The sequence below is a fragment of the Salvelinus fontinalis genome, chromosome 6, assembly GCF_029448725.1.
Source record: "Salvelinus fontinalis isolate EN_2023a chromosome 6, ASM2944872v1, whole genome shotgun sequence".
NCBI classification, from domain to species: domain Eukaryota; kingdom Metazoa; phylum Chordata; class Actinopteri; order Salmoniformes; family Salmonidae; genus Salvelinus; species Salvelinus fontinalis.
Genome location: NC_074670.1, coordinates 23,475,031 through 23,488,007, shown reverse-complemented (window position 1 = coordinate 23,488,007; position 12,977 = coordinate 23,475,031). Strand labels below are relative to the sequence as shown.

At 44.9% G+C, this 12,977-nt stretch overlaps 1 protein-coding gene across 6 annotated transcripts in view; it reads left to right on the top strand.

The window, feature by feature from the left end:
* Positions 1–12,977, top strand: part of LOC129857379 (oxidation resistance protein 1-like) — a 179,410-nt gene that overhangs the window by 152,371 nt on the left and 14,062 nt on the right. For all 6 annotated transcript variants that reach the window (XM_055925578.1, XM_055925581.1, XM_055925579.1 and 3 more), the window contains 4 exons: positions 7,014–7,172; positions 7,787–7,971; positions 10,096–10,808; positions 12,663–12,822. In XM_055925578.1, the coding sequence (XP_055781553.1) occupies positions 7,014–7,172; positions 7,787–7,971; positions 10,096–10,808; positions 12,663–12,822 (1,217 nt within the window). The remainder of the gene's footprint in view (positions 1–7,013; positions 7,173–7,786; positions 7,972–10,095; positions 10,809–12,662; positions 12,823–12,977) is intronic.

Genomic DNA, 12,977 nt, shown 5'->3' with positions numbered 1-12,977 from the left:
GCCTTCTACTCTCTCTCTGCCTTTGATGTTTAGTCTACATTACAGCCTGTCTGCAAGGCCATACAGTACAGGACGGAAGCTCAGGCAGGCAGATGGTTTGTCCTGAAGGGGTCTGGGAAGGAATTAATTCCTTGTCCTAGTCACTAGTCATTCTATTCTGTTATGTTTTATTGTAGTGTAAATGGCACTGGATGTTGTGGAGTGTTAATATATGGGGTCAAACATTTGGCTAAAAGAGTCCCTCGGTCTTCCTAAAGATGCTCATGAATCATTATAGCAGGGTTCCCCAACTAGCAGGTAGTTTTGGCCTGGATGTGTTTTTTTTGCCACCCTCCCAATTTTTCTGAGCAAAATATATATACACTGCTCAAAAAAATAAAGGGAACACTTAAACAACACAATGTAACTCCAAGTCAATCACACTTCTGTGAAATCAAACTGTCCACTTAGGAAGCAACACTGATTGACAATAAATTTCACATGCTGTTGTGCAAATGGAATAGACAAAAGGTGGAAATTATAGGCAATTAGCAAGACACCCCCAATAAAGGATTGATTCTACAGGTGGTGACCACAGACCACTTCTCAGTTCCTATGCTTCCTGGCTGATGTTTTGGTCACTTTTGAATGCTGGCGGTGCTTTCACTTGTTGGCCTCCACAATCACCCAACCTCAACCTAATTGAGATAGTTTGGGAAGAGTTGAATCACAGAGTGAAGGAAAAGCAGCCAACAAGTGCTCAGCATATGTGGGAACTTCTTCAAGACTGTTGGAAAAGTATTCCAGGTGAAGCTGGTTGAGAGAATGCCAAGAGTGTGCAAAGCTGTCATCAAGGCAAAGGGTGGATACTTTGAAAAATCTCACTTTTTTTGTTACTACATGATTCCATATGTGTTATTTCATAGTTTTAATGTCTTCACTATTATTCTACAATGTAGAAAGCATCTGGTGTGAGCACCATTTGTCTCATGTAGTGCGACACATCTCCTTCGCAAAGAGTTGACCAGGCTGTTGATCGTGGCCTGTGGAATGTTGTCCCACTCCTCTTGAATGCGAAGTTGCTGGATATTGGCTGGAACTGGAACACGCTGTCATACATGTCAATCCAGAGCATCCCAAACATGCTCAATGGATGACATGTCTGGTGAGTATGCAGGCCAATGAAAAACTGGGACATTTACAGCTTCCATGAAGTGCATTACCATGCTGAAACATGAGGTGATGGCGGCGGATGAATGGCACGACAATGGGCCTCAGGATCTCATCACAGTATCTCTGTGCATTCAAAGTCCAGGTTGGGAATTTAGCCATGACACCGGGTGAACACCCCCACTCTTACAATAAGTTCCATGCGATTTTGAATGACCACAGAGTCAGGACACCCGTTTTAACTTCCTACCCGAAAGGCGGCACCCTATGTAAGGCAATGTCCCCAAATGTAATCAAGGTTTGAAATTATTATGTTTTTGTCAAATCTTATATATTCTTTTGCTTCTTGAAGTCAATTTGCAATCTAAAAATACAAGTTTTATTATGTTCCTGCACCCCGACCATCCGCTCAATCATTTTTTTTGATGATCCCTGCAATATAGGCTTACTAAGTGGGAAAAAACAACCATCACATATATATATATATTATTAGAGGGATTGTGCTACTATGGGCACGTCCCAAGTGGCACCCTATTCCTGTTATAGTGCACAAATTTTGATCAAGGCCCTGGTCAAAAGTAGTGCACTTTAAAGGGAATAGGGTGCCATTTGGGATGCACCCTTGACAAAGCAAACAGCAGCAGCTCAATGGATGGATGCAATATCCATAGCATTATATCAAGGTCAGCTTTATTCCTTCCACCTAGCAAGCAGCTCTAGACTGGATTGATTTCCCATAGCCTTTGGGATCAAAGCACCATGTGATAACACCATCCCATCCCTCCCTCTCTCCATTGCTCCATCTTTAGCCTCTCTCACTCTCCGGTCGGCCAGTGTACACCTCTCACAGAGACACACACGCGTCAATATCTTTGACAATTGTTGGGTTCACATTGGTATTTAAGTTCTTATGGACAGACTCTGATGTGTTATGGGGTGCCCATTCCCCCAACCCCTAGCCCTGAATTAGAATCCTGATCAGGCTAACACATGAAACATACAATCCTCAGTGTATATGACCGCTGTCCAAGTACCTGAGGGAAACCGTATATTATGCATACTTGGCCTAATGCTGGTTTGTGGTATGAACAACACCATGATGACAGATAGAGACTGGAACACTGTTAAAGAGTATCTCTCATACGAATGATAGGGCAGAGTGGGAGGGTCACAGTGTTGCGTTAGACCACCACACACACTCACACACACACACACACCACCACTTCCTTCCTGTGATCTGCCTCCTCTCCTGTGATGATAGGGGGATGGAGGATGTTGTCTAAGAGAGGAAGAAGGACATGTTAGGACTGTTTATTTTAAACCAGGCCAGTGTTCGGATTTCTGTTGTCAGCTATGTGCTGCTGGGGGACAGTTAGTTTGTGTCCCAAATGGCACCCTATTCCCTATATTGTGTACTACTTTTGATCAGAGCCCTATGAGCCCTGGTCGAAACTAGCGTACCATATAGGGGAATATGGTGCCATTTGGGATGCGGCCTAGAGCTGTGTGTTATTGGAGGCTGTGAATACCTCTTGTCATGTTGCTGTAGTATTACTGCAGCAGAACAGAGAGGACTGGAGCATGAGTCACTAGGAAGTGAATGTGCCAGTGAAGAGAGGAGGGGTGAAGCACTGTAGATATCCATCTGAAGTGGATGATCACTGATCACTGACAGTGACCGACCAAGGAGAGCACCACTCAAGTGTCATGTTCTCTTTCCTACTGATGTATAATGTTCCTGTAACAGTGGTGGTTCAGTGAAGGCCTAGGTTTTAGCTCAAAGGGCTAACACAGTCTTGTTGTGTGCCAGAGTGCCCGGGTTAGAATCCCAGCCAGTAGTTTTTTTGTCTAGCATGTTGAGCTGCCCCCTCAGCCACATGAGCTGCCAGTGTGTGTGTGCGTGTGTGTTGCTAGTAGTGTGCCGGTGGGTCAGTAGTCGTGGGCTGGTGCTCCCAGAGAGACAGAGACAGGAGAGGTGTGGGAGGGTGTCAAGAGGCCAGCAGACAGCTGTGGGTTTGGTGTCTCACACACAGCAGACCTGCACGTCTACTCTTCATCTCTCTGTCTGTGCCATGTTCCCACACCCTCCTTCCCTATCCCTTCATCCTTCCAACCTTCTATCCCTCCATCTTCTTGTTCCCACACCCTCACTATCCCTCCATCCATCCCTCCGCCTGGCTCCTGTTCCCACACCCTCCCTATCCCTCCATCTCTCCAGCCCTCCGTCTGGCTCTGCAGCCAGTCACACAGCCTGGCACAGTAGCAGGCCATGTGGCCTCACTCACAAAGACCAGTCCCACGATGTATGGTGTTTGCAGGCAGCAGATGCCCCATCTGTGGATAAATCATTATCATTGTTTACACTGGAGGAGCTGGAGTACATCTGACAGACAGTGCCTAGAAATGACTAGTAGGGTTGGCACAAACGTTTATGGATAAAGACCGTCATAAATAAAATGACCTGCATTTTCTTCCCTCCTTTTTTTTGAACAGCTGACTGAAGGCTTGATGGCCAGGCGTTTATGCGGTTGAATTCAGTTTCTGTGATAACATGGGCTCTTAACAACGTGATGAAACTTTGTGCCCCCTGCTGAAACAAGCAAGGTGTAGCAAACGATGAATAGAATGGGCTTGGAACCTCTAACCCTGGCAATTTGACTGGTAAACTCATGGGTACACTCGCAATGGCTGCCTGGTAACGGCTGCCTGTTATTATAATTTTTGTGGTAATGTAGAATGTTCATTCAAATGATGTTAACTGATGTGGCTCATGCAATGGAATGTATTTTTTGCAATGTAAGTTGAGTTGAATCAACAAATCATAGCACATATTGATTTGTACACTTCCCGTTTTTACTTCCTGCTTTGCTCCTATGGGTACACTCAAAATGGGCGCCAGTTCACCCATTATGCCATCATTGACTTGAATGGGGAAGCCCGTTCTATTTCTATGGCAGCACATGCAGTCAGGAGCTGAAGAAAGGAGAAAAGGTGTGTCTGAAAAGCAAAACAAATATTTCCATGACCGTCACAGCCCTGAGTCCTCCACGTGAGATGCAGCAGATACTACTGGAGAAACTGGATCTGTACATAATAACACATCGTAAAACTTCAATCTCTATCTCTACTTGTCATAAGAACAGTAACACTGTCTGTTTGTTGAGTGAACAAGGTTAAACAGGGTCTTTGCTGTCGTCGTGGCCCATATGGCCCAGGGATTGGGCTGGGTCAGGAGCATGGGTTTACCCTGAGTCTATTACTGGGTTACATGAAGCTGATATGACCAATAACACAGACAGACTGCTGACAGACACGCACACACATCTGTAGTTAGGTCATGTCTGCCTGATATCTCCGTTTCATGTTCCATGAGACTGGGTGAGTGTTCATTTCTCAGTGTACGTTCCGTACATCGGCAGTGCTGGAGTTCAGTTAACATTTCAGTACAGGAAGAATAATCAGTCTACTGATATACACACACTTGCATGACGAAGTGTATGATGTATGTTGATGGAGGAATAACAGCTGTATTTAAATAGTCTTCATGTGCACTTCTCATTCTGTTTCTATTAATTAAACTAATCAAGCATCAAATAGCGAACCACCATTAAGATGAACGCTTCAGCCTCATATAGATATATTTTTCTAGCTAATTGCCATTATGAACTTCAGACTACAGGAAGTGCCTTCATTTACTAATGTATGTGATTAGACATACATGTCTCTCTCTGTCTCTGTGTGTTTGTTGACCTGATTGGCTAGCAGTGCAGAAACATTGCTACATTGTTACAAATGACCATTCACTGGCTATACTGCATATTTAGATACTCTGGCTGATTGGTTTGATGTAGGGAGACATACACTATATATACAAAAGTATGTGGACACCCCTTCAAATTAGTGGATTCGGCTATTTCAGCCACAACCATTGCTGACAGGTGTATAAAATCGAGCACACAGCCATGCAATCTCCATAGACAAACATTGGCAGTAGAATGGCCTTACTGAAGAGCTCAGTGACTTTCAACGTGGCACTGTCATAGGATGCCACCTTTCCAACAAGTTTGTCAAATTTCTGCCCTGCTATAGCTGCCCTGGTCAACTGTAAGTGCTGTTATTGTGAAGTGGAAACGTCTAGGAGCAACAACGACTCAGCTGCGAAGTGGTAGGTCACACAAGCTCACAGAACGGGACAGCCGAGTGCTGAAGCGCGTAGCAACGTCAGCACAAGAACTGTTCGTTGGGAGCTTCATGAAATGGGTTTCCATGGCTAAGCAGTCGCACACAAGCCTAGATCACCATTCGCAATGCCAAGCATCGGCTGGAGTAGTGTACAGCTCTGGAGTGATGAATCACGCTTCACCATTTGGCAGTCCAACAGATTTATCTGGATTTGGAATGCTACCTGCCCAAATGCGTAGTGCCAACTGTAAAGTTTGGTGGAGGAGGAATAATGGTCTGGAGCTGTTTTTCATGGTTTGGGCTACACCCCTTAGTTCCAGTGAAAGGAAATCTTAACGCTACAGAATACAATTACATTCTAGACGATTCTGGGCTTTCAACTTTGTGGCAAAAGTTTGGGGAAGCCCCTTTCCTGTTTCAGCACAACAATGCCCCTGTGCGCAAAGCAAGGTCCATACAGAAATGGTTTGTCGAGATCGATTTGGAAGAACTTGACTGGCCTGCACAGAGCCCTGACCTCAACCCCATCTAACACCTTTGGGATGAATAGGAACGCCGACTGCAAGCCAGGCCTAATCGCTCAACATCACTGCCCAACCTCACTAATACTCTTGACTGAATGGAAGCAAATCCCCGTAGCAATGTTCCAACGTCTAGTGGAAAGTCTTCTCAGAAGAGTGGAGGCTGTTATAGCAGCAACGGGTGGACCAACTCCATATTAATGCCCATGATTTTGGAATGAGATGTTCGACGAGCAGATGTGCACATACTTTGGTCATGTAGTGTATATGTGTTTTTCTGTCTCTGTCTGTTTGTTAACCTGATTGGCTAGCAGTGCAGAAAACATTTCTACATGTAGACTAACTATACTCCACTGTATATTTAGATTCCCTGGCTGATTGGTTTGATGTAGGGAGACAAACTTAGGTCTGATTTTGTCAACTCCTTCTTCATTATTATCACTTGTTATATAATCAGGTTACATGCAATGTAACATGTCGCTTGAGTATGTGACATAGAAATAGAATGAATAGAACAGCTTGAAAGCTCTTACCCTGGACATTTGACTGGTAAACTCATGGGTACGTACATTCCCAATCGCTGCCAGATATTGTGAAGCAATAATCTTCATGGTATTTTCAAATTCTTTATAAACTGATGCTAGATTGCCACAGTAATGTAGAATGTTCATTCAAATGATGCTAACTTCAATGGAATGTCTTTTTTTGTAATGTCAGTTGAGTTGACTCAACAAATCCCATCACAGATTGAAGGGTATACTTCCTGCTTTTACTTCCTGCCATGGCTGCCACTCAAAATGGCTGCCACTCAAAATGGCTGCCAGTGCACCCATTATGCCATCATTGACTTGAATGAGATTACCTTTCTATTCATTTTATTTCTATGGTATGTGATGTGTGCAAGAAGTTTGTTACTGAAATCTAAGATTGCTTATATTGATTACATTCAACTCAATGTTGTTTGAGCGTTGAGTGTTGTTGAATTGATACGCTGCTGTTGATACTGTTCTATTGACTTGATCTATTCTATATGACTTGGAGGATAATCTAAAGCTATAACTAACTGTTTTTTAACATATCACTAAATTATAAATGTGTTCATTCTTGTCCACCCTTTACTTCTCCCTCCTCTCCTGTTATTCAAAATGGCCACCCCTCTAGGAATCCGATGGCGCTCCCAGGCCAGAGGCTCACCATCACCATGCTCCGGTGTTCTCAGCACTCCGCCAGGCCCGTGTAGTGTCGTCCACCTCCGAGGAGGAAGAGGCCCTGACAGAGAAGTTCCTCAAAATCAACTGCAAGTACATCACAGACGGCAAGGTACATATCATGTATATTCATATATATTACAGTACTATACAGTATATATAGTATATTCTATATATAAAATAAGTACAGTATTATAAGGTAAGCGCATGGAGAAGTTCAGAGGACTTTCAGGAATGCTGGCCCTCCGCCAGCCAACATCCACCTCTAATAGCTCAGATCCATGCTATTGAACAAAATGAAACCAATATTGATCCATTCAGTCTAAATCAAAGCTTTGCAGCTTCCCCCCCCCCACAGGGAGGTCAGTATTGGAGCTTCCTGTTCATAGTCAATATCCTTCAGTTGCTTTTGTATACCTGCAGTACAGTACAGCCATTTTGTTTATTTATGCTGGCAAGGTAATATATCTCCTCCACTAAATGGCTGACACATTTCTTTCACTGCCAGCTTTTTCATGCTCTAGCTATATTACTCCGTCTAACCCTCTCTCTCTCTCTCTCTCTCTCTCTCTCTCTCTTCTCGCGCTCTTTCTCTCTCTCCTCGCTTTCTCTCTTTCTTCCCCTCTCCCTCCCTCCCTCTCTCTCTTCCCCTCTCCCTCCCTCCCTCTCTCTCCCTCTCCCTCCCTCCCTCTCTCTCTCTCTCCATCTGTCTCTCTTCCCCCCCAGGGTGCGGTGAGCGGGGTGTTGCTGGTGACGCCCAACAACATCATGTTTGACCCCCACAGGATGGACCCTCTGGTGCAGGAGCACGGCTGTGAGGAGTACGGCTACATGTGTCCCCTGGAGGAGGTCATGTCTGCAGCCATCTACAAGGAGATCACTGACAGCAAGATCAGAGAGGCCGTGCCCGCGTAAGAGCCCTGTCGTCTGTCTGTCTGTCGGTCTGTCTGTCTGACAGTTACACACAGGGGTCCCGTTCATTAGAGCACACCGTAGCATCCGTTTTGTGCCTACTGAACCACAGTAACAGGAATGTTGTGGAGAGGAGTAGCGTTTACACACCTATTACACAAAATTAACGTTGTTTGCGTTTGCGTTTACGTTACACATCACTCGTTTACCCACTTATTTTTCTACCACTCCATCCCTGGTTACACATCACAGCCCCTCCGTAATCACTTCATCAGCCCGGCACTGCAGGCGCACACTGATTACATCAGCAACCATCCAACAGATTCATTATATCCCTCATGCCAAAAAGAAAAAGGAAATAGCAATTAGAGCAAGGTTAATGAACTATGCATTCACCCACCTACGTCTGGATTGCTCACCCATTTGCTTGATGTAATAATATATCCACTTCAGCAGCCAGCTTAGTTTATCTCCATGGCATGCCACCCACATACACATCTCCTACCGTATCTGTTTTTATTAGCAATTTAACACGGATTGTTTGCTCAGATCAAGATAATTGTGTTATATTAATACTATGATGAAATCTTACCAAAGCATTAGCTATTTGTAGCTGTGGTCCTCTGTGGCTCGGTTTTTAAGAACGCAGCGCTAGCGATGCCAAGGTCGTGGGTTCACGTCCCACTCAGATCACATAGACATGCTAATTATGTATGCACTTACTGAACTGTAAGTTGGATGAAAGTGTCTGCTAGGAGGCATTTATTATTATTGTAACTATAGAGCTATGCTTAGCCCTTCCACTCTAGTGCCCATCCAGTATGCCTGTGAAAATGTTCAGTGGTGGATTTGGGCTGTGTTAAGTGTTCAGATCTCATGGAGCATCTATTGTGATGTCTAATGGTTATTGGCTTCAGTCCAAACACGTTATTTTTACCCCCTCACCCCTTGCGCCAGTGACTTTCCCTCAGGGGAATTCCCTTCGAAACCAGATGCAGTTTGATTGCTATCTTAACTGGAGGTCCAATTCACTAACGTTGCCCCCCCGGCCCTCGATTTAGCCCAAAGGAGCGAGTACACCACTTTGGTCACTTGCGGGGTTGATACGACCCACAATTCAATGCAAACTGTAGTCACATGTCAAACTCCGGTGGCCGCGAAGTGTCACATTTTATCAACAAGGCTGCATTTTCGGCATGTCAGAAAAAAGTATTGAAGCTAGCTTGCTAGAAAATATATATAGACATTGATTTTAGCGTTGGCAAATTAGCTTAGTCTCGTAGTGAGGAGCCTATAAAACGGAGCTAGATTCATAAACATATTTTTGAGAATTCTGAAATGTATCAGAATAAATGACCAAACAATAGAACTAGCTAGCCAGCTATGGGTAACTGTAGCTAGCTACCTGACAGGGGTGCTAGCTAGATACGTTAGCTTACTAGGTACATTAATAGCTTTAGGTTGATTGTTTTTAAGCTCAACTTCCAGATTTCCACCAAGGACGTTGACTCTCCGATCATCACTCTCCCTCGCTTGGGCAAGGTACACTCGGATGTGACGATGTAAAACGTCAGTCAAGGGCTGAGGGTTCTACTTTGAGATTGAAAAGCAGCCATTGTTTCTGTGTGTGAGGACAGCTGTTTTCTCAAATATGATGCAAGCAGACTCTCTGTTTCTCTCTGTCTCAAAGAGCACACAATAACAAATGCCTGCCTGTGTGCCAATTAGTGTTTTATCATACACACAGCTGGACCTAGGAGAAAACTTTTTTAGTCCCACAACAGGTCTTTGGAGAACTTGTGGAGTCTAGTGCGCTGTTACAGTATGTAGAGGAATCCTGTTAGTTGGCTGGCTGGCTGCACAGTGTTTTTGTTACACTGTGTCCCTGTTAATTTAATTTACTGTACAAAACCTCTTCAGATTATTATGCGGAGCCGTTCAGTTACAGATGCGCCAAACAAACATAGATTCTTATTAGATCCATATTGAGAGAATGACTTGTTTCACCTGGTCTCTCCACATTATACGGTAATAAACAAAATAAAATGGTTCCATTCTGCTGCATTCAAATTCAGACCTCTCTAACTTGTATTTTCTTCTTTACTGTTTTCTTCCCTATCCAGACATCTGGAGCCTTTGACGTCAGAGCGCGGGCCCTCCACCTCCTCTCAGCCAGACCCGGAGCAGCGTCTGAGAGTCCCGGGCAACAACAGCGGCAGCGCGGCCACCCGCAGTACAGAGGGCTCCTTCTCCGAGGACGTCTTTACAGAGTCAGAGCTGTCCCCCATTCGGGAGGAGGCCACTTCCTCCGAAGACCTCCGACTGGACAAGTCCTCCTCAGCCACAGCCTCCACAGAGTCCATCCAAACTGTCACACAGGTGGAGGCCTTCATTCCCCCAGGGGACGCCCCAGGGGCCGCAAACTGCGCCTGCAAATCAGTCAGCCAGCCGCCAGTGGAGGGCCAGGAGAAACAACCCACCACAGCAGAAGACAATCCAGACTGGCTCTGGGCCGTGTGGCTGTCTCCCATGGGCTCCAAGCAACACAGTGTGGATGTGGAGAAGGCAGCACCAAGCACACCCACCACCAGCCAGGGACTAGGCCAGGGACCATCCTCACGCCCTGCCTCCCAGAGCTCTACCACCGGGCCTGGGGAGCCCTCCGGCCAGGAGGGGGGTCCAGGGGACGGGCCCAAACTGAGCAGAGAAGGATCCCGGGACTCTGAGACGGACGTGGAGGAACTGAGGAAGATGTGGAAGAGTCACACTATGCAACAATCCACAGAGCAAATGGAGAATGTAACACAAAAGGAGGAGGGACAAGACTCTGCAGAAGGTAGTGAGATAACGTGTCTCTGTTGTATTATGAAAATATGACATACATAGCCTTTCACTATGCACTTATATTCTTTTTCAATAGGTGCGAAAATATGTTCAGCTTCTATTTCGACCCTACTTGAGTTCTCAACATGAAGGCAAATCTATAGATAGTTATTGCAGATTATTGCACATCCTCACTGCCAGGTATGCTGCTGCCATTTGCCATCTCTGCAATTATCATTATAATGTTCATGTTTATTCTAATGAAGCTCCCAGTGCCATCACAGGAAAGTTGGCTCCGGCTGCTTCCGTACACCTCGGCTGCAGGGTGCTCCTGATAACCTCCTGTCACAGCTTTGTGCCTCCCCAGTTGTAATTGGACTTAAAAAGGGAGAGAGAACTGTGGAAATGTGTGGTGTGCTGTTATCACCTACAGGAATGAGCAGAGGCATTATACACCGCTTTGATCTAGCTCTGCTGTTAGCCGGTCTGCTGCCACGTGCACTCAACTCCAAGATAGGCTAAAACGTCAAAAATCAAACACAGAGAGACAACACAAACACCCACACCTAACATCTGAGGGGAAATGTTAGAGACGTGTTTAGACGGCCTGCATTAAAAACCCTCAGAGACACGTGCAGCATTTAAAGTGACTTAACTATTTACATTTTATAGCTGCCTTCTCTTTTTGGTTTGATGTTTTTTTCAGTAAACATTGAATATTTCTTACCCTAGAACATAGACTACCACAGTAGTGTGCAGGCTCAAACCACTACTGTGTTCTGTGTCATGCCTGCTATAGGTGCTATGTATGTTATTCTTCCACTGTTCTACAGTTCTATGTGAGCTCTAGTGCCTCACTTAGTTGTGTTCAGACCTGGGTTCTAATAGTATTTGTTTTCTTTTGAACACTTTTGCTGTACCTCATTGAGTTTGCCTGGTGCATTGGAACCAATGGAATAGTCCCAAAAGTGCAAACTCCGCCCATCTGGCACTCCAGGCAGGCTCAATCAAACTCTCAAAGTATTTTTTGAAAGGAAACAAATACTGGTTGAACCCAGGTCTGGTTGTGTTCAAATAATTTATATCACCATAATTCTCACCCCACAGAGAGTTCCTAGAATGTTTGCTCTTATTGGCTGGGATCACAGCAGGATTCTGCTTTACTCCACACCACATTACCATGGCAGACGCTAACCGAGGCCCCACTTCAAAACAAGCCCAATTACTGCGTTTTCAAATATCATTTTTCCCACTGAGCTGTGTTTTCTAAGTAGATGATCCATTTTTCTGCCTCTGTCTGTGATTATAGGTCCCAGTCTGTGTTATGCCACAAAGTGTCGCTTTTCTTTGTAGAACTTCCACTGATTTGACCTTCTAATGGGTCGTTAATAAAAGCAGGCATATGTTTTGGTGTCACGATCCGTTATGATCTATGTTTATTGGGGTCATCTTCCTATTATTCTGGCACAAAATTACTGTCTGTTGAGATACCTGGTAAACAGAGGAGGAGATCTAGGTCACATGGCCAGGTCGCAGTTATAAATGAGAACTTGTTCTCAAATGGCCTACCTGGTTAAATAAAGGTGAAATAAAAAATCTAAATAAAGACCCTGTTATCAAATAGATCTGAAATGTTTTCTTATTTACAGATGGATTATGTCCAGTGGTGTGGTGAGGGACTACTAGATACTAAGAGGATATGTTTTAAACCAGGAGTAGGCCTACATTTAGTTAGTCACTAAATTGAAACATATTCTGAAAGATTGAAATCAGATTGGTATCTGCTTTGGCCATGTAACTGTTAAGATGGATAAGATAACAATTCATTATCATGTGATTATTTCCTGTTTGTCATGTGGCCCTACAGTGTCCATGGAGCGGCGGAGGCAGCGGTCCCACAAGTTCCTGTGTCTGCGGGTGGGCCAGCCCATGAAGAAGACATTTGTGTCCAACGCCAGCGCATCCATGCAGCAGTACGCTCAGAGGGACAGGAAACATGAGTACTGGTTCGCTGTGCCGCAGGAGAGGTGAGTGTGTGTGTGTGTGTGTGTGCACCACACTGCAGCGCCAAGGTTTGCAGAATCACTGTAGTGCAGCCCCATTGTCTGCCCAGTGCCAAGCCCATCTCACTATGCTGCCACTAGACCAGACCAGACAGCTAGATTATTTATTTATTCACCCA